This window comes from Xenopus laevis, chromosome 8S (assembly GCF_017654675.1).
Source record: "Xenopus laevis strain J_2021 chromosome 8S, Xenopus_laevis_v10.1, whole genome shotgun sequence".
Classification (NCBI taxonomy): domain Eukaryota; kingdom Metazoa; phylum Chordata; class Amphibia; order Anura; family Pipidae; genus Xenopus; species Xenopus laevis.
The window spans coordinates 57,745,128-57,767,676 of NC_054386.1; the positions used below are offsets into that span (position 1 = coordinate 57,745,128).

Consider the following 22,549-nt stretch of genomic DNA (forward strand, 5'->3'; position numbering starts at 1 on the left):
TTTCCAGATGCATTATGTCTTCAAAGTATGCTTATTGTTAGGATTACCAACGGAGGCCTATAATTGCTAAATAAATATTTAACAGAGTATATACATTGTAAACTAAATAAAGTTTTGCAATGATTTAAACTCAAATAGGCTGCTGATTCATCACATGCCACAGATTTAAGAAGAAACATATCTTCTGCTTTAAAAATGTATGACAAACTGCATTTATAGGAACATTTGTGACTTTACCCCAGGTGGTCTAAAGGCTACACTAATACAACACAGCACCACCTAGTGCTTCATTAACATTGGTACAGGTAAAGAAACAATATATCACAAAAACGATACAAGGCTTCACTTATCTTGTTATAATGTTCCATTCTCTATGTAGCCACATTGTATCGAGATAAAAAACTGTGAAAAAAGGGGAAGACATTAAAACAATGTTAAAACCATTAAGTTATCTAAAAACAGGAACCAAGTCATATTCCATGTTCAATCCATTTGGTGACAGACTATCCAACTTTTATCCAACACCAGGCTTCTCTGTACAGTAGTTTTTTTAGGCGATTACCACCCCTTCTCATCCTTTGTACTGTCTCCACTATTTGGAATTTTAACTGATTAACAGCATGACCCATCTCTGTAAAGTGTCTCGCAACAGGTTGTTCGATTTTTTTGTTTTTAATAGCAGATTTATGTTCCCTAATCCTATCCCTGGCCATACGTGATGTCTGTCCGACATATACCAAGCCACACGGGCATTTAATTACATACACTACAAATGTAGTTGTACACGTATATTGGCCAGAGATAGGAATAGGGACTCCATTTCTCGGGTGATAAATCACTTCACCTTTTTGAACATTGTTGCAACAATTACACATACAACAAGGGAAAGTACCTTTTTTAATTGGACGTAACACTGTCTGTTTACATTTTATTTCTGAACCAATGTCAGCTTTTACTAACATAGATCCAATAGTGCGAGCTTTCTTGTAAGACATCACCGGTGGATTCTGAAAGCTGGATATCTCCCCTAGATTTGTTTGTAAAACACTCCAATGTTTTTTTAGAATTTTTCCAATCTGACTACTCAATGTGTTATATGTCGATACAAACGGAATTCTAGACATCTCTCGTTTAACTGTTTTAGTCAGTAAACTGTTTCTATCCAATTGTTCCAATCTCTCTTTTTGACTTTGCACCACCTTTCTAGGGTATTTTCTACTTATAAATTTCTCAGTCATCTCTTCCATTCTTATTTGTGCCAGTCCCTCATCTGACACTATCCTTTTTACCCGGGACAATTGGGATTTGGGAAGTGAATTTTTTGTCTGGAGTGGATGAAAGGAAGAGAAGTGTAAGAGAGTGTTTCGGTCTGTCTCTTTGGTGAATAAGTCAGTTTGCAATTTGCCATCAGACATATAGACTTTGGTATCCAGGAAAGCTATCTCTTTTGGATCAACATGGACTGTAAACTTGATATATGTACACACTGAATTAATCTCCCAAAAAAATTGATCAAGAGACGAAGGAGGCCCCCTCCATAGCATAAAAATATCATCAATAAAGCGCAACCACTTTAGACAATGCTTTTTAAACCACCAATTTGTGTAAATAAATTTTTCTTCATATTTTCCCATGTAGATATTTGCATAGGAGGGGGCGACGTTCGACCCCATGGCCGTACCCCTGATCTGTAAAAAGAATTCATCCATAAACATGAAGTAGTTCCATCGTAAGATGATTTCAAGACAATTTAGTACAAATTTTTTTTGGGCCCCATCAAGGGTCTCCTCTTGTTCCAAATACATGTGGACCGCCTCTACACCCCCATCATGTGGGATGGAGGTGTAGAGGCTCTCCACATCCAATGTGACCAGCCAGACCTCATCACTAGGCAATTCAATTAATGCCAATTTCTTCAAAAAATCACTAGTATCCTGTATGTATGAGGTCTGCGAGGTGACATATGTTCTGATAACTGTGTCCACAAATCTGGCTAGAGGGGAAAAGATAGAGTCTATGCCCGCCACTATCGGTCTCCCTGGTGGCCTATTAAGGTTCTTGTGGATTTTAGGCAGGACATAGAACACAGGAGTCACTGGTTTGTCCTGTATCAAATATCCCGCCAGTTCTCCATCAATCACTTCACATTGCCTAGCATCAGAGACCAACATTTGAATTTTCTTTTGAATCTCAAAAACTGGATCACCAGATAGCTGTTTATATGTAGTCTCATCTGCCAATAATCTCCGAATTTCACCAACATAGTATTCCTTAGTCATTACAACAACTGCACCCCCTTTGTCTGCAGCTTTAAGTATTAAATCCTTTTTGTTAGTCAATCTTTTTAAAGCTTCATTTTCAGCGCGAGACAAATTGGGTGGAGTTGCTGCAATTTCCCCTTTTCTATACATCGATTCTAGCTTTTTCATATCAGCTGTCACCATTTTAACATAAGTTTCTACAGAGGCATTTCTAGCATCAGGCATATAATTGCTTACTGGTTTTAAGCCCATTGTTTTAGCACAGAAAGTGTTAATACACATGTCCTTAGCAGATGTCTCAGTCTCTGCAAATTGTACTTTTAGTCTCAGAGTCCTGAAAAATCGGAATAAAGCCAAATCAAGTTCAAAAAAGTCTGGACCAGAAACTAATGCAAAAGAAAAGCCTTTACTTAATACCTTTTGTTCATCTGGGTCCAATTCCACTCCTGAGATGTTTACCACCGTCGCGGCCGATGTTTCTTCACATACTTTTTCTCTTTTGTTCTTTGCCCTCCTGCCTCCTCTCCGCTTGCGGCGCTTGTATTCAGCGATGTTTGGGAGCTGGATAAAAAAGCCGTTGTCGGTACTGTTGACCTCTGACCTCTCTGTCTCGCCTGCTCTTCCGCGGACCGCTCCCCAGTCTCATTCCTTGTCATGCGAGTGCGGGTATACTCACGTAGAGTCGGTTGTCGCTGCTCTTGTGAGTTGCGCCACTTGTAGATAGTGCCTGCGCTGTAGTCCTCCGCATCTCTGCGAAACTTCTCCCGCTTGCGAATCTCTAGAGTGGCACGGAACGCCGCAATGGAGTCCGTCAGTTTAGTCAGTCCCTCCGACAACTCCCGCTCTGCATATTGGTTCCGCATTTTTTGTTCCTTCTCCACAATCAGCGCCGACACACTAGGTGTTTCTTTCTGGATTTGTTCCAGTAACGCCACCATTAGATCGAAGGAACATTTATTGAGAATGGATTCCCACTTCGTGCGGAATGCTTCATCCCCTCCAAACATCGTGGGTCTTAGGTGGGAGCGCAGACCTCTGGGGATTCTTTGTACTTTTACATATTCAGCAAGCGTCATGGAATGTAAGTCCCAGGCCACTTTTTTTCTTTGCAGCCTTTCCAAATCTTTAAGGTCACATATAATATCACTTTGGGAGAGAAATTCACTGTTGCCTTTCACTGCACCTGTGATTCTTATAACATCTTCATTGGTATATGCAAACGTCATATTGCTTTTGTGGTGCTCACCTTGCGAAGGACGAAATCAATTCAATTCAATTTAGGCCGCACTCACTCATTAGCTTGATAAAGAGCCAGGTGGCTCGAAACGTTGCTCTGCTGTTGCCCTGCATGTGAGAAATAAAGGCTTTTATTTTAATCGGAGTGCTGCCCGTTTGAATTCCTAACAAGAGTTATATTCGTGTGGAAGGACACGTGGGAAAAGTGCACCCGGGAACAAAATTGCAGACAAGTGAGTGCGGCCTAAATTGAATTAAAGGCTACACTAATAAAAATAGTTTGTGTTATCCATTCACTTAAGAACAGTTGATTTGTAGACTCGCCACATCTAGATTTACGCCCTTTTCCATGTCTGGTATTTACAAAACTTTAACGGGGGTAATACTTAATTACTGAATAGATTCTTAAACTTCCTAATCCTGAGGTTTCTTTGGTTTAAAGCATTGTTAAGTTGATAAGTCATAATAACAGCAATGTGCTCTTAAAGGCGTTGTTCACCTTCCAAACACCTTTTTCAGTTCAGTTGTTTTCAGATTGTCCCCCAGAAATATAGGCTTTTTTCAATTACTTTGCATTATTTATTTTTTACTGTCCAAAATCTTAAAGTTGAATGTTCCTGTCTCTGGTGTTTGAGTCTGGCAGCTCAGTAATTCAGGTGCAGACTCTAAACTGTTTTGCAACAGTTGATACATTTCTTAGCATCATTTCTGGAATATTAGCAACTATTCTATCAATTCTAACAGCTGCCTTTAATGAAACCCACAGATTCTGCTCAGCAGGGACAAAGATAAGAAATGTATCAACTAAATGTATCAATTTAGAACAGTTTACAGGGTCGGAGACCTCCCTCCCAGAGCTGCTTTAGAAGATGAAAAAAAGACACTTTACACTTCAATATTAGAAAAACGGGGAGACATAGAAAACAGAAAGTAATTTGAAAAAGTCGTTATTTCTGGTGATCTATCGGAAAACAACTAGTTGTTTGAAGGTGAACAACCCCTTTAAGCAATCAAAGGTAATTTTGGTTTTATTCTGTGATACAAATTTCCAGAGTAGATATGTTACTTCTACAAGCTCCTTACAGTACATGCATCAACAGGTTAAGGAGAGAGAGTTTATCTCTATATTTACAGTATCCCTAACCCGTAACAGTCTGCAGTGTCTGGATTTTCTGAGGACTGATTTTTTTTTATATCGATCATGTCTAGAAAACAAATGAATAAAATGTCATTATGGCAAACTGCAGGAACTTGAGTCTTTTTGTTAAGTAGGACAAGGGGTTGCAAAGCAGAAACTGTGCTAATGGCACCATCTGCAGCTCTTTGTTACATGTTTACAGTTGCACACAGCTGCATATGAAAATAATAATCCTCTTGTGTGGGGTCTGGCAGATATGCACTGGTTTATTTCCCCTTATACTTTGCAGACAATTTTTTAACATTGTGATAAGATTGCATAGGCAACAAAATGTTTTTTTACAAATGCCCAAAATGAAAAACGTCAAACTGCAGCTTTATCTGTTTAAGATGAAATTTCTTGAAATACAAAACACAATTCCCTTATGATTTGTTCCCATCCTCGCCCCATTCTGCTGGCCAGTGTTTATGGAATGACAGAAAGAATAGAGTAGAGTAAGTTTATGTTAGCATAATTTCTGTACAAACATGGTATATCTTACACTGCTGGATGCTACACATCCAGCGTCGGACTGGCCCGCCGGGATACCAGGAAAACTCCCGGTAGGCCCAGGTGTCAGGGGGCCCTTGAGCTGCTAAAGATTTGGCCTATTTCATGGCTATTTCCTATTTCTTTGAGAACAAAGAGGTTAAATATATGGAATAATAGATCATAGTATGTAAAGAATAGAGACTAGGAGAATAGAGGTTGATTGAAGAGAAGAATAATATTAGTACTGAGAGTGGGCCCCTGGTCAATGGTCCTTTGGTGGGCCCCTGGTCTAAGTTTTTAGGGTGGGCCCCCGGTGTCCCAGTACGACACTGTACACATCTCATTTAGTATATACTCAATTCATCATCTTTTCTTAGGTAGAACCTTTTAGTCGACTGCTTTAAAAAAATGCATTTTCCACACACTATTATGGTAAATATGATAGTTGGTACTGAAATTACTGACTTAGTAATGCTAATGCTAACATTATGCATGAACTCTGCTGTATGGTTCTGAGAACAATGCTCATTGTGCCCTATATTAAATTTTAAACATTGTATAGGTATGGGACCTGTTATCCAGAATGCTCAGGACCGGTGTTATCCAGATGCTCAGGCTGGTTCTGCTTCCAATAAGGAATAATTATATCCTAGTTTGGATCAGGTACAAGGTACTGTTTTATTATTAGAGAGAAAAAGGAAAACATTTAAACATTTATTTGTATAATGTAGAATCTATGGGAGACACCCTTTCCGTAATTTGGAGCATTCTGGATAATGGGTTTCCAGATAACAGATCCCATACCTATATATATATATATATATATATATATATATATATATATATATATATATATATATATTGGGACAGCAACATCTGTTTTTTTAAATTTTATTTAAAAATTATATATATCCAATGGAGAATGAAAGCAATCACAGCAACTGTTCAGTTCAAGCAACTTGAGAAAGGTCCCTGTGTGAAATGTCACGTCGGATTGCATGTAATTTCACAATACAAGTTTGAGCATTGCACAAGTTATCTCGGTGTTGCTGGTCTTCTTTTTGCTTATATATATAGAGAAGCTCTCCCATTATACAGTTTTCTTTTTCAAGTAGAATTAGTCAATATTTTTCTAGAATTCCAAGCTATTTGTTTCCTTGGTACTAATCTTCAGCTGATTGTGCTTACACATATTATCGTCCCTGCCCTTACTGCTTTTACTTTGTAGAGCTTATCTTCTATTGTGGTATAAAAAGACACAGATGGTCAAGTGCCCAGTGGTGCTGTCCCTGTGGCTCTACAGTGCTAAATGGGGAAGAGAAGAAAGTTTCTGGGAAAGCAATTACGCTTATGAATAGCCTAATAGCCTAAGCACTCCAAATTGAAGTTACGCCTTCCTTGTGGCAAACCCTATTTCAATTTTTCTAACAGGAAAGAAAGATCTTCTGTGGGTAGTTGATTTCAGTGCAAGATGCACCTGCAAGCAAATGTTTACATTTTGGTAAAATTTATAAAGTAAAGTAGTTTTACAGCAACCTAAAAAATTTAAATGTTTACAGAGTAAAAATCTAAGCGTTTAGAAGGAAGATAACTTTGCAAAGTTAAACTGTGTAAGTGGGGTGATAACAGCATAGTCGTAGAGATTCCATAGTAGACAATCTGACTTTCAGCCCATTTGAAAAGTGGAAGAGTTTAATTTAAATAATTTAATTTTCTACTTTTTTTCCATGGATACATTTTCTATTAAGGGCTATTCCACACGGGGAGATAGCGACGCGTTTGCGCTTTTCAACAGTCGCCTGAAAATGCCTCGCCAGGCTTTTTCAGGCGACTGTTGAAAAGCGCATCGCCTCGTGTGGTTAGCACAGGCGTTTTTACATAGGCGCCCATACAAAACTGTCGCCTGCGCCGGTCGCGGCAACTGTCGCGGCGCTTTGTCGCCGCGACCGCAAACGCGTCGCTATCTCCCCGTGTGGACTAGCCCTAAAAGATGTAAGCAATGAATATAAATGGAGTGAGTGTTGTATTTTAAAAGTTAAGCAGTAAACCAATAGTGATTTCATGTTGTTCTTAAATCTGGTGATTTATGGTCTCTTAATCCAAGTTTAGAACCTGAAGCAATATGGGCCCAAACCCATTGCCTCCCTAATCATACATAGTAACATAGTAAGTTAGGTTGAAAAAAGACACATGTCCATCAAGTTCAACCTTTGAACTCATAACAGTGCTTTATTAGCAGGCTCTCATGCAGCCATTACACAACAGTAACTTTCACGCTGTCAGGAAGTATGCACAGTATAAGTCTGGGCACAGTGACATCTACAGGCCATTTGTATAAACACCACACGACTTGTCTAGAACTTACTTGTCACATGAATTTTCCCCATTGACTTTAATGTATTACGTGAGGTCAGAAATATCTTGATAAATTTGCCATTTCTTTTACACAGTTTTTACACCATTCTTTTGGTAGTATTAGTTACACTGCATAATAAGACCCTTATTGTTTCATATATGCAGGGCCAACTTTCAGCCTTGTGCTCCCCAAGGCCGCAGGATCCTAGCATCCAGGATTATGCATCCCCAGTGCTCCTTAGAATTAAGATGGGCGGCATGCAGCCCCTAAAATCTTGCCGCCCTAGGTCTGGGCCTTTGTGGCCTCACCACAAATCCAGGCCTGCATATACAGTACAGTTACTAATACATGCAAACACACTAACAATGTATGCATTTATCCATAAAATGTACCTAAATTAACTCTTTCAAAACATTCAAAAAAACTTGCCAACAGAACTGGCAATGAAATTGTTATATTTTCTCAGATCTGTGTTGTATGTTAAATATCTGAAGATCTTCTTTAACAAGATTAGGCTTGCGATGATCCCCTAAAAAAGATTAAAACAAGCTTGAGAAATTAAATTCATGTGCAGATACAGGTCATGGCTTGACATAGTCAAACTTCAAATGCCAGCATAAACTGTGATCAATGCTCTTTACTGCCTATTCTATTATTTAATAGTACAAACTTTCACCTTCAATCAAGTGTCAAATATATCCCTCATTTCATGTGTAAGGCTCCTTTTTAGAGGTAGGCGGGAGTCCATAAAAAGAAAATATGCTCTGTGTACTCTTGTTATGTGAATTAGTATTTAACTATACACACAGGTATTCATGAAACAGTGAAAAATCTTGAAATCTGAAAGTTCACGAAAAAAACATGAAATTCGAAAGTTTTCACGAAAAACTAGTGAAATTCTAACGGTTTCATGAAAAAATTGTGCAATTCGAAAGTTTTCACAAAAAAATTGAGCAATTCGAACGTTTTCACAAAAAATTCGAGCAATTTGAACGTTTTCAAGAAAACAAATCTAGCAATTCGAATGTTTACACTAAAATCGAGTAATTCGAACGTTTCCATGAAAAAATTGAGCAATTCAAACGTTTTCACACAAAAAAATCGAGCAATTCAAACTGTTTCACTAAAAAATCGAGCGATCAGAAATTGACGCCGGCGAATTTTCGCAGGAGATTCGCAAATTTATTCACAGACAGTGAAACGCCACCAATTCGTGCCCGGCGAATTTATTCGCTCATCACTAATACAGACCCTAACTATTTAATGCCCAACCTTTAGGGGCACATTTACTTAGCTCAAGTGAAGGATTAGAAGGAAAAAAACGTTGAATTTTGAAGGTTTTTTTTGGCTACTTCGACCGTCGAATTGGCTACTTCGACTCGAAAGATTCGAACTAAAAATCGTTTGACTATTCGACCATTCGATAGTCGAAGTACTGTCTCTTTAAAAAAAACTTCGACCACCTACTTCGCCACCTAAAACCTACTGAGCACCAATGTTAGCCTATGGGGAAGGTCCCCATAAGCTTTCTAAGTATTTTTTTATTGAAGGAAAATCGTTCGATCGATGAATTAAAATCCTTCCAATCGTTCGATAAATCCTTCGGCGGATTTTACTGCGACGGTCGAATATCGAGGGTTAATTAACCCTCTATATTCGACCAATAGTAAATGTGCCCCTTAATATTCCACCCTAATCAAGCTGGAAAATGGCAGATTGGCAGTGATTTTCAGTTTGGTCATAAATAAAGACAAGTAAAATTCCTACTTGGCTTCAGTAAGAAAAAAGTGCCTAATCTTGTCTTCATCCTAATTAAAACAGGAAGATTCTACCTCCATTATTAATATGAGTGAAGTCATGTTATCTGTCTGTTTTAGCCTTAGGCGTAGTCAAACATATTAATGCTTCAAAACACATAACTAAAGGGGATATTTTTATGTCATTGATACAAATCCTTAAAAAGAAATCCTTAATAAGAGATTGTAGATTTGTGATATAACATATGTTGAAGCTATTACTAAAAGCATGGGTGTGCCTGCACAGATGTGTGTGTGTAAAGAGCTGTAACAATGTTAAAAAATAATAACGCTTATGACAAGTGTATGACCTCACTAAGCTGCACTGCATGAAGTATCTGCAGCGTAATCCTGAATCATAGTGTGAGTAATTTGAACTGCAATTTATCTGGCCAATACTTCGTGTATGAGTGCTAACTGTTACAGAATAGCTCATGTACAATAATTAATAAATCCATACCTCCCAACATTTTGTAAATACAAAAAGGGACAAAAAGCTATTTTTGATCACACCCATTTTTTGGGACCACACCCCCAAATTACCATGTTTATTTTACAAAATTTGGCAGGTTTTGTGGTGTTTATGTGTTATTACAGCATTGCTAATGAAGGTGAATTGCCCTTTAAGCTGCAAGTCACGGTTTCCCCAAGAGACCTGCTTATTTTAAATAGTTACAATTGCTTCTTTGCTTATCTTAAATTGTTACAAAAGTATCGAAGTGCACCAGGCACATATTCTGGGTTCTCTGCCAAAAGCCAATTACGTTAGAAACTTTGTATCTTTTTCTGGCTGTTCAGTGCAAAAGATCAAAGAGAAAGTCTGGAAATTTTGGAAATCTGGGACTGCGGGTTGAGCTGTCAAAATCGGGACTGTACTGGGAAAAACAGGACAGTTGGGAAGTATGGATAAATCATATGTAGAAATAATAACTCATGCACACAACTGAAAAAGTGGTAACTAATGTGCAAAGGTGATAATAGGTGACATGTCATAATATAAAAAATAAAGGGGTAACAACAGGTATAAAGTTTGAACAAGGTTTAGCAACTTATTGATTGCCAATGGTTTTAGATCACTTGCATTTGATATGCATTGAAAAGGCTGATTAAACTGAGCCCACTATGAGTGAGAAATAAGGCCAAGGAGTGTTTTATCTAAATTCCCTTTCAAAATACCTCAACATGAGAGCCTCCTATTAATTGAAAATGATTGCAGACACTCATAATACGAATGCAAATTTTATTTTATTATTGTAACATCTACGCTTTTTCCCTAGGTCCTACAAAGCAATATACAGGTATGAGACCTGGTATTCGGGATAACTGATCTTTCCATATTTTAGATCTTCATAACTTAACTCTACTTGAAAATCATTTAAACATTAAATAAATTCATTAGACTGGTTTTGCTTAATTATATCTTAATTTGGATCAAATACAAGGTACTGGTTTTTTATTAGTATTGTTATTTATTATATTAAAATAATATATATTATTTGACTAAAATTGAGTCTATGGGAGACGGCTATCCCGTAATTCAGAGCTTTCTGGATAACGGTTTCCGGATAATGGATCCCATACATGCACTTAAAGTGCCAAAAAACTGCTGGTATCTTTCTCTTATATGTCACATTCCTATATATATATATATATATATATATATATATATATATATATATATATATATATATATATATATATATATATATACAGTAGCTCATGTTTTAAAAAGTACTTTTTAAAACACTAGGAGAGGAGCACATACATATCACTTTAAAGTATAAACTGTGCAGTCAACTTTAAGGTTCGCTTTGATGGCCATATCTGTGCTACATTAAAACTGCAGTGAAACTGTTAATTTTGTAAATATTTGGATGAAGAGATGAGGCCAAATGATCCCTTTGATCCCATTTGTGTTGTATGTTGTGATTCATAGTTTGGATCAATAAGCAAAGCAAGTACATTTTAACTCATTGTTGACTTAGGGGCAGATTTATCAACTGTCAAGGTGAATTTTTGAGTGAAAAAAATTTGAATTTCAAGCTATTTTTGTGTACTGGGAATAGTCCAAATTCGATTCGAATTTGAAAAAAATGTGAAAATCCGAATATCGAAACTTATCATGTACTGTCTCTTTAAAAACTCACCATCTAAAACCTGCCAAATTGTTGTTTTAGCATATGAGGGATCTCCTAGAACCTATTTGGAGTCAAATTGGTGGACTTTGAAAAATCAAAGTTTTTTGGGGAAAAGTTTTTAATAGAATTTGATCGAAGGCACTATTCTTTCGATTCATACAATTCCAATTTGGCCAAATCGAAAACTGACCTATTAGACCAAAAAAAAACAACTTTGACTTAATTTCTGTTGGTCTTTTTGAATTTTGAATTTTTTTCAATTCAAAATTCCACCCTTGATAAATATGCCCCTTAATCTACGACTTTGAGAAACTGAAAAAACTATAACTCATAAAAGATAGAAACAGCTATCAAACCGATAATTAGAACAGGCAGCAACTATCTGTTATTCCTCCAGCCAAAAGAACGCAGTCCCTTTTCCCTGACCCCTTGTCTGTTTTTCAAGTATGTAACCTGTCAAAATAATGGCAAGTATGAAAAATGAAAAAATGCAGAAAATAACCCAAAATCCAGTGACCCCTGCAGAAAACCTTTACAGAACAAATGTTGCGTTCTAGCTCAGTTCTGGCATTGTCTGGCCTCATAACTCTTCACCCAAACCACAGGACAGCCAGGTGTTTTTGCACAAACAAACGGGCATGCTCCTATCTCAAAGGAAACTCTAATTAAAACAAAACGGACTGTTGTAGAAAAGATTATTAGTTTGTGTGTCTGTAACTTAAGCAAATGAAAGAGGTTTTTTTGAGTTGTGAATTAAACTGGTGAAAGGTCTTTCTAGTTTTATACTGTAATCCTATTCTCTCTGCATATTCTCTGCTTCATGGGAATAAATGAGAAAATGTAAGAATAAACATGGAAAAACATTGAAAGTACAAAATGTTTATTAAAGTTTGGCAAATATTACCTAGCAGTAATTATAGTTACCAAGCCTTTCATATATAACTACAGAGACGCCTCAATTGTACATACCCTGATTTTAAGTTTTCCCTTATTTTACAACGTTTTGGTTTTTTTGTGGCCCCACTAATATATAATGTATAATCAAGTTCAATGATTTTACATTTTCCCAGATTTTACATAATTTTTTTTCTAGTACCCTGAAAAACATAAATGTGGGTTCTAATATATATATTTGGTGCGTCGCGTGCATATAAATTGTTGGGCGTCAAAATTATTCAGACACCGATTTACTTTAATGCATTTTGGCAAAATAGGTGCGCATATAAAAATTGTTGCGAGTGTTAAAATTGAAGCACATCAAAATAATTTTGATGCCATTTGTCGCCGTTATGCGAATTTTGCTGTAAATTCACAAATTTCTTGGCAAATCGAAATGGGGCAAATTCGCCTACCACTATTCTGGATTTAGATAGGTGATAGTGCTCAATGCTGGTACACTATCCCCCCTACAGTACAGAAAGGTGTTGAATTGCTAGCACAGGTCAGTAGCCAATGCTAGCACAGGTATGGGACCTGCTATCTAGAATGCGCGGGACCTGGAGTTTTCTGGATAATGGCCTTTCCTTAATTTATAGCTTTCTGGATAACAGATGCCATAACTGTATTACTAATGCCAATGCAAATTATTAAACCTTCATGCAAATTGTATGGGAAGATTAACAATTTAAATAATTATTTCCTGTGCCAATTATTATTTCTCTCTCACATACACACTCTCCAAGAACGATCTTTTTAAATGATTGATATAGGCTGATTAACAGAAATATAAATATATATAGGTGGTATACAAGACAGGTAGGCAGGTAGATAGAAGATATATATGATGTCAAACAATGTTTAATTTGACAATTAGAGGCCCATTTATTAAAGGTCAAATTTGAATTCATGTCAATTTTTTTTAATTTGAATATATAATTCAACTGGGAGGTTATTTAAGAAAAGATTTGAATGTCTAATATTCAATTGAATGGTTCCGACCTGAAAATTTGAATTGTATTCGACTCATACGAATCAAGTTTTTCTTCCGAAAAAAACTTGAATGTCAGGAAGGCTATTAACATCTCCAAATGGCTTGACTGACCTCTACCATTGACTTGTACATGAACTCGGCAGGTTTAGGTGGCAAATATTCGAGTTAGGACTGTTTCCATTGTTGAGGCATGATAAATCTCACAAATTTACATTTAAATAGGGGGATTAAGATACAAATATGTGCATTTTGACACTCGAAAATTGCAGATTGCTAAATCTGCCCCTTACTATATATTTTCTCACGTGGAATATGAACCTTTCTCTCTAAAGCCACTTGACATGTTTTCTGTTTTTTACGAGAAGACTGATGTACAGACAAGTCTTGCCATGACACCATCCGGAAGCTTCTATCTGCTTATCACTTTCCAGATCATGTCTGAAATGTTTCCTAGCCATGTGCACTTAAAGGGATACTGTCGTGGAAAAAAAATTTTTTTACAAAATGTATCAGTTAATAGTGCTACTACAGCAGAATCCTGCATTGAAATCCGTTTTTCAAAACAAGAAATGGATTTTTTTATATCTAATTTTAAAATATGCTATGGGGCTAGACATTTTGACATTTCCCAGCTGCCCTCAGGTCATGTGACTTGTGCTCTGATAAACTTCAGTCACACTTTACTGCTGCACTGTAAGTTGGAGTGATGTCATTACCCCTCCCTCCTACAAGCTGCTGTAATGTAAATAGAGCCTTGTCTGCTGAGCCTGTCAATTGAACAATAGGCAGGAATCAAGATAAGCTCCCACTGACACCACTTCAGAAGGACTGAAATAAGATAGTCCTGTGATCACTGCCCACACTTACGTTTCAAAAATAAATATATATATATATATATATACACACACTAAATTCATTTTGGGCACTGGAAAAAATATTTTATATAAATAGTTTATTATATTTGTTTACACAAAAATGAATGGCAGAAACACAGGAGTACACTCCCAGGACTGATGACAGGGAATAGAAAAAAGGATAAAATAAGGACATACTTGAAAACCAGGAAAACTTAGGAGGAAGTCTAGGAAGGGTTAAAATAGCTCAGGAGAAAGGAGGCAGTAAGTAGTTAATGAAAAAAGAAGTATTGCAGGCAGGAAAAGAGCGCAGTGTGTGTGAGGTGAATAGCAGAGGGAACTCACAGCTCCTTTACCTCATCTAGTAACCAGTAAAACTAACTAGGAAGGCAACAAGGAGAGAAAGTTCCCCCCCTCCAGAGGAAAGGAGAGATCAAACTTACAGAACGGCAGGAGCTTTGATAGTGTCTGTGGGAGGAGGGGCTGCTAGTGCAGCTGTAGAGCAGAACGTAGGAAAGTGAAAGTAATTGCTTCCCTTCAAACCATGTGACCTCTCTCCTCCAAACATCACAGGCATGGGCAGAGAGGGGAGGGGGAGTGTACAGCTAGATTCTCATGTTGTAGTGCGACTTGGCTTTTCATTACAGAGTGGCTGTGCCTGCTGTTAGAGCAGCACAGGATGAATGTGTAATGAGCAGAAATGGAAGCCCCCATGACAAAATACAAACTAAAATAACTTATGCTTGGATTTGTGGATTAACATTTTATTTGCCAGACAGTGTTTATGGATGTGTGTTTTTTATAAAAATGCAAAAAAAAAAATTTTTTCAAAATGACGACAGATTCCCTTTAAGTTTTGCTCTGTTTCACTACTATTATAACATTCTGCAGTGAACTTTAATGTTTAAGACCACCCAGCAGTTTGAAGGATTTCTTATGTTAACCTTTGAAAAGTGCAGCTGAAAGAAAATTAAAACATGTACTTTTTTAGATATTAGGCCCCACTGCATACATCTGTGAGAATCCAGTGTGGATCATCTACTTCTGTTATTTTAGATGCCTGCACAGACTTGTTTATAAAAACATGAACTATGGCAGTAATTAACCCAGTGCCATGTATAAAACCACAGTGGAGATTAAACTATATGTAACTATGATTTTACAGTACATTGGCAGAGATGTCAACTCCCCCGATTTTATCCGGAGTTACCAGATTTTCATCTCTGACCCCAGTCTTCCATCGCTCTGATGCATTCCTCCGATTTCTGACGTTTTTATATTTTAAAAGTTTACAGCTCTTCGTTGGAGATCTGGCTAGGTGTTCCTCTCTGAACTTCATTTCCCTATATTACCCTGTTTTGATGTAATATTACAATGCAGTATTTTTTTCAAATCAATTCTCACTTTAAATTAACAACTACTGTATAACAGGTATGGAACCTGTCATCCAGAATTCTTTTTGGAGCTGAGGTTTTCCAGATAAGGGATTGTTCCATAATTTGGATTGGCAAACTGAATATCTACTTAAAATAATCTAAACATTACGGGGGGTATTTATTAAAAATCTAATTTTTCTCATTCTTTTAAAAATAAAAACTCAACCTTACTCCCAACTACCATTTCTGAAATCAGAAAGAAAATTGTATGTGCTGGAAAAGTATCTAAAAAATCATGCAAAAATTTGAATTGTGCAACTTTTTTTCACCCAAAAACCTCAAATCTTTCGAACAAAAACCACTGTCATAACACTGGAAAATCATGAAGGCAATAAACAACTTCCATTTGTAAAAGGGATATCTGACATTGACTATTTGACTTCAACTGGTTTTGGATGGAGTATTTTGGTATTCAGATTTTTAGTAGTTTTAGAGCATAATAAATCTCGAAATATCACATTTTTTTTCCTTGAGAAATTAAAATTTTCCCCTTAAAAACTCGACCAGAAAAAATTTGAGACTTAATAAATAGGCCGCCTAAATAATTCTAATAGGATAGTTGTGGCACCAGCTTAGTTAAGATTAAGTACATGGTACTGTTTTATTATTACAAAGAAAAATAAAATTATTTTAGAAATTATTAATTATTTGATTAAAATGGAGGCTATGGGAGATGGCCATTCTGCAATTTTGAGCTTTCTGAATAACGAGTTTCTGAATAATGGATCCAATGCATGTATTTTCCAGAAACTAACTTGTATGTGATAGTCAGTACTTATTTAAGTACCTTTTAATAAACTGGTCTTGATATGTATTTGCATGTGTTAATTATATTCCTTTTGTATTCATCATTTTTACTGGTATTGATTGGTTTACTAGGATTTGTGACCTTAATTAATAGATAGGGGGCAAATTGCCAGACTGGAGCAGGAAAGGAGAAGACCAGAATAGGAAGTTAACTAAATATGAAAACTTGGAATCGGCAGGCCAGAAATTTTAAACTGTTTTGTTGACAGGGTTGAAGAGGTATAAAACAGAAGTGCAGATCTAACAAAAACCGAAAAAGACAAGTACATTTGTACAAAAAGGAAAGTTCCTTTTTTGGTAAACTTGGGAAACCATTTCATGTCTATTTAAGTCTATTAAGAGGTACTTTTCTCCCCATCAAATAACAACTTTGTTAACATAAATACAAATTCCTTTCATTTTTTTGTCTAAAGAAAAGGTAAATGCTTACATATCTAGTAGAAGTAAATCTAGAGCAACTGGACTTGCTGAGTAATCATTTAAAACGTTTCACTACTCATCCGAGTAGCTGCTTCAGTTAAACTTTCTGGTACGGGAAGTCCTCGGCATATAAACTCTTCCAATAATCCGATCATAATGGTGCAAAGTAACCATCCAGAGAGGTGACAGTTGAAACTCACAGAGGTTGTGAATGTTGTGTAGTTACTGTAATAGAATTAGCAAGGTGTCATGCAACTCAAACAGACAGGTGTCACTTTTGAGAGTTGCATGAATGGAGACATTAGAACAGCATTGTATGTTGTGCAGTGCAGGGTCATTTGTTGATATCTGATTAGGAGGTTTTAACAAGCATTTTTTTCCAACATGATCAGGGACTGATTTGGCTAGCTGGGAATATATGCCAGTTTTGCAGGAGTAAAAGGTAAAAATCTATCTATCTATCTATCTATCTATCTATCTATCTATCTATCTATCTATCTATCTACAATATACAGATGGTTTATAATATATTATTTATTCAAACATTTTAGACTGTCTCTAAGGAGTTCAGATGAGTGGCAGTAGCTGTAGTGGACTAAATTAGATTGCAGTGGTCTATCGAGGCTTGAAGAGAAAGCCTTGGGTAAAGAAAGAATACATGGCTTTATTAAATAACCCTAAAATGCAAAATAACACAGCCTACTTTCATGCCCCTTCCATTAGCCCTAAACTGCTTGGAGAAGTTTGCAATACACACCCAACCATGTGGATCAGTGATAAGTAAAAACACATTATATGAAACTGTCACACAAAATAACTAGACAGCTGACAGGAATGATATATTTGTATGTATATATAGAGAGTAAGTATATAGAGTGTTTACTTTAGAAAAATCCTCACCATCTTTTCATACCAAAATAAGAAACTGCCCCACAGTATATAAATGTATATATGTTCAAATATAAATATAAATTAGAACAGTTATACAATTTTCTGGCCATTGCCAAATAATAATAATCTATGGTTTTTAGATTAGAACAAGCCTTGGACCTTTTCATAAGGAAACTTGAACTGTCCTTCAAAAGTCAGGACAGCTGGCAGAAACTGTTCATATTTGTGTGTGTGTGTGTATATATATATATATATATATATATATATATATATATATATATATATATATATATATATATATATATATATATATATATATATACAGACACAAATTATAACAGCTGTACAAGGTTTAGATCAACTTTATGTTTGGATAAGAAAAATATCCCCAACTGCAATGGCCCTATAAAATACTTGATGTATCTATAGACATACCACAGTTTTACATGACTCAAGTCATGTAACAATGCACAATCTAGATGGGAAGGGCTTCAGAATGGAAATAATGATGAGCAATTGCTATGGCAAGTAAGTCCCTCTAGAGTTTGCTATGTTCCCCCAAATGCAACTGAACCCAATCCTGCTATCTGACACCTATGTCTTGCAACACAGTGTTCTCTATAACCATTCCCATAATTCTCGAACACTTTACTTTACAAACCATTAAACATTGACAGTTAGCAGATTAGCAGATGAACATGACAATATAGCAATATGTTAAAAGTATACAAATATTCATGGAGGGTCCACATAATGGTTAAAGACCATTACTATGCTAAGTAGGCCTCACTTTACTAAAAATACGGCAGCTATGATCTCAACAAGGTTGTACTGTCTGCTTTGGGAACCCTAGAGAAAACTCTCTTTATGAGGTATGTAAGGTATAAATAGGTAGGTGCAAATATAGGTGGAATTTCATCAATTATAGATGAAGAACTGGATTCAACAGAAGGGGGCACATTTACTAAGGGTCGAATTTCAATGTGCTAAAACTTCGAAATTCGACCATCGAATTGAAAAAATTGAAGGTTTTTTTGTGATTGAATTCAGCTGTTTTCTATTGAATTCAAATTGAACGATTTGAACGATTTAATTGATCGATTGAACGATTTTCAAAAAAAAAACTTTGACTTCTAAAAACTTAGCCAAATACTGGCTATAGGTTCTAGGCTAACATAGCATTTCGGCAGGTTTAAGGTGGCGAAGTTTCGAATTCAAAGTTCTTTAAAGAGACAGTACTTCGATTTTCGATTGGTCAAAAATTCTACGTTTTTTCAATCGAAATCGAATTTTGGCCTATTCGATGGTCGAAGTACCCAAAAATTACTTCAAAAATTGAAGTTTTTGAATTAGAAAATTAGTAAATGGGCCCCTAGATGTGAAGGAATTCAAGGGAAAGAGAGCTCAGCTTATCCAGGGGATGACATGCTATTTCATGTACAAATAAGTGGACATTAATCGTATACCAGATAAAGAAGACATTTTTTTCTCATATGTGCTGTGTAAACAAGCAAGAATACCTGAGGCAATGACGTCAGTTTTTAGTGCAATGCCAACACATCTGACGCCAGTTCAAACATGCATTCCACTGGCTGACATTATGATAAGGCAGCTATATGAATCCTCCCACTGCCCACATTATGGAAAGCAGTTGTATGTGCCTTTGTGGCCAATCAAAAGCAATATGTGAATTTGTTAAACAATAGAAAAGGCATGATAAAATAATAAGGGGACTCATAAGTGACTACAAAAAGGACACAAAGCAGTTTATGTTTAATTGGCAACCATGGATGGATTTAGCCCTACTGCAAAGACTAAACAAGTACCGAATGGTTACTACAAACTGGTAGTATGCCACCCCAATACATAAACCCAGCTGGATGAGTTCAGATTTGGCTCCAATAACAGTTTACTTTTGATTTATAATGCAAAATTTAGTTGTGTTTATGTCTCATTTCTGTATTCTTTTTTTAGTATGACATAGGAACAATTCTGTACAACTGTATATATACTGTAACTTCTGGTATTCATAACATAACAATCTGGTTGCTACAATCATGGACCAAAAATACTAGGCAGTGTTGTACATGACCGACCCAAAATAAAAAGAAGTTAGTTGCGTTTGGATGTCAAAGGTATTTTACATTTCAGATTGGAGAAATGCAAAACCGAGACACAACTAATACAAACATCCAATTGCAGAGATACTAGGATTAGTTCCATGTGAAAGACAACTGCAGATAGCGGCCAAATATGTAATTAGGACATATTTTGATTATAAATGATATTGTTCTGATTGGTTGTGTTATACAAATCAGAGTATTTCCTGCTGTACTTAACCAAGAGACAGATTGATTTAAAAACTATACCCCAAAATCAATACTGAAGATGGTTCCATAATATTAAGTGGCATACTAAAGAATCTTACCAAACTGAAATATATATTTAAGTAAATATTGCCCTTTTATAGCTTTTACCTTGAGCCCCCATTTTATGATATTCTATGTGCTGCCTGAGAGATCACCTGAACAAAAATATTGTGGCCCTAACTGAAGTAGGAAGAAGTGTTGGAGTAAAAAACAGAGATTTTTCTTTTAATTGGCTCATGTGACCTAACATTTATGGTTTGTTTAGTTTGTGTGCACCATGAATCGTAGGATCCCAGGGGGTGGCCTTTATTTCTTAAAATGACAACTTTATATTTATGATTACTCAATGGCACATACCGTAAGTAAAAAAGTATAATATTATGAAAATTGTTTATTTACAAGAAGCAGGGTTTTACATATGAGCTGTTCTATAAAATATATTTTTATAGAGACTTATCTTGTTCAGGGGTATAGTTTTTCTTTAATATACAATATTCAACAACATGAACATTACTTAGGCAGACATAAGCCAAAGTTTCACAGGTCTCCTGTAAGGTCAGGGCAAAAGCTACACAGCTGTTCCTTGTCCCTTGCACAGATGATGTTATTGGACTTGGGTTTCTCCAGATGGGCTTTATGAACAAAATGAGAGATAATACATAGATATAACAGTTTTTAGCCAACTTGGAGAAGAAAATGGACTTACCCGAGCTCCCTTTTCTGGAAAACATTTGCAGCCCCCACTACAATCTCGTCCGGCACATGGCCCCTGATAGAACTTTTTTCCTCCCTTTAAAGAGAAAAAACCATAAATATGAGATCACCAATGGCTCTGACAACTTTGCATGGAGAGACTACCACCTACATTAATAACTGTTTCCCTTCATTCTGATAGCAAAGGCCAAGACTGTAATCACCTCTGACAAATGTTGTTAACATATCATCTAATGATCTACAGGCAGAGCATATCACTTGTAGCTGAGACCGGGGTGTGGGATAGGAGAAATAGTTCATCTTCCTTAATTTATACTGTGTATGCAAAAATAAGTGCAGTTCTTATGAACATCATTAGGATACTGATATATTCATAATACCTGGAAATGTCAAGGCATGCAGCTTGTGTATACAGTATCTATGCTTGTATTCTTGACAGCACTTGAGTAAAGGTGGGCATACAAGAGCGGAGGGGGGGTTCAGTTATATACCTTTGTATTATAATCATTGTATATTTGTCAAAAACTACATTTATATATACTGTATTTGGCAACTGAAAAAGCGCATTATATATTTTCCCTTGAATTTTTTTTACAACATTTTGAAGTATCCACTCCTCGTTTATTTCAAAGGAATCAGACATCCCAAATTATAGTGCTATAGGATTTCAAGTCTCAGACATATTTCCAATGCATACAACTCTGTGTCATGAATATCCCTGAACAATGTAATTTCATTAAAAGTGGCTTTAGCTTCTCCTCTTCAAATAAATAAAACACAAGCTTCAAAATGCTGTAATATTGTTCTAAAAGGATTTTAGGGATGCCCATACTGTAGTGGACATATATTGACAAATATGATTATGCTCTTGTCTTGCTGGTTCTCTTCTAGGCAGCAAAAGATAAGTGATTACTATCCGGCACTGGATAAGAAAAGGATTTAATCGCTGTGTCTGATAATACTAGAAAGTTCACAAGCTTCAAGTCACATTCTTAAAATGACAATAATGTAAACTGTCTCCAAATATCACAGAAAAAACAGGTCCTGTTTAACAAACATTTAACACTGCATATCATCCTTTTTACACTGTTGAATCCACGTTTTCATCTATTATTGATGAAATTCCACTGGATTCAACAGTAGATGTGAAATTCAAGGGAAAGAGAGTTCAGCATATCCAGGGGGTGACATGCTATTTTATGTGTACAAACAAGTGGGGCCCCTGCAACTGTTAGGTTCAGTCCAAAAAAGATGTGGTTATTATAAGTTTGGTTACATCCGCCCCTATTGTTTTCTGCAATAAGTTTTGAGCAAGTTACAAAATATAAATCTGCTTGCTATAGGTAACGTAAATTGTGCAACATATATTAAAATATTTGTTTGCACGGAGATCCTTTATACGCCTATACAATTTTCCAGTATTTTGCTTAGTGTCACTGACAAGTCCCAGTCAGCTACCCTGACAAGTAAATGGTACAGCTGACACTCACGAGTTCTCTGCTCTATCTATTAGGTTTTGGTGACTTTTCTTTAAATGAATCTCTGTAAGACAGTTGGCTCTTTTTACCTGGAAAGGAAACTTAAGCAAATATAACTATTTACACATTTGCTTATATGCAATTCTTTCCTGAAGCTTTGCATTTATGCCAATAAGTTGTTGAATACATATATA

General features: G+C 36.1%; 1 protein-coding gene across 3 annotated transcripts in view; it reads right to left on the bottom strand.

Annotated features, from left to right (window-relative positions):
- Nucleotides 1-22,549, bottom strand: part of LOC108700099 (collagen alpha-6(IV) chain) — a 132,947-nt gene that overhangs the window by 49,352 nt on the left and 61,046 nt on the right. For all 3 annotated transcript variants that reach the window (XM_041575197.1, XM_018232970.2, XM_041575196.1), the window contains exon 2: nt 20,870-20,953. In XM_041575197.1, coding sequence (XP_041431131.1) covers nt 20,870-20,894 — 25 coding nt within the window. In that variant the 5' untranslated portion in view covers nt 20,895-20,953. The remainder of the gene's footprint in view (nt 1-20,869; nt 20,954-22,549) is intronic.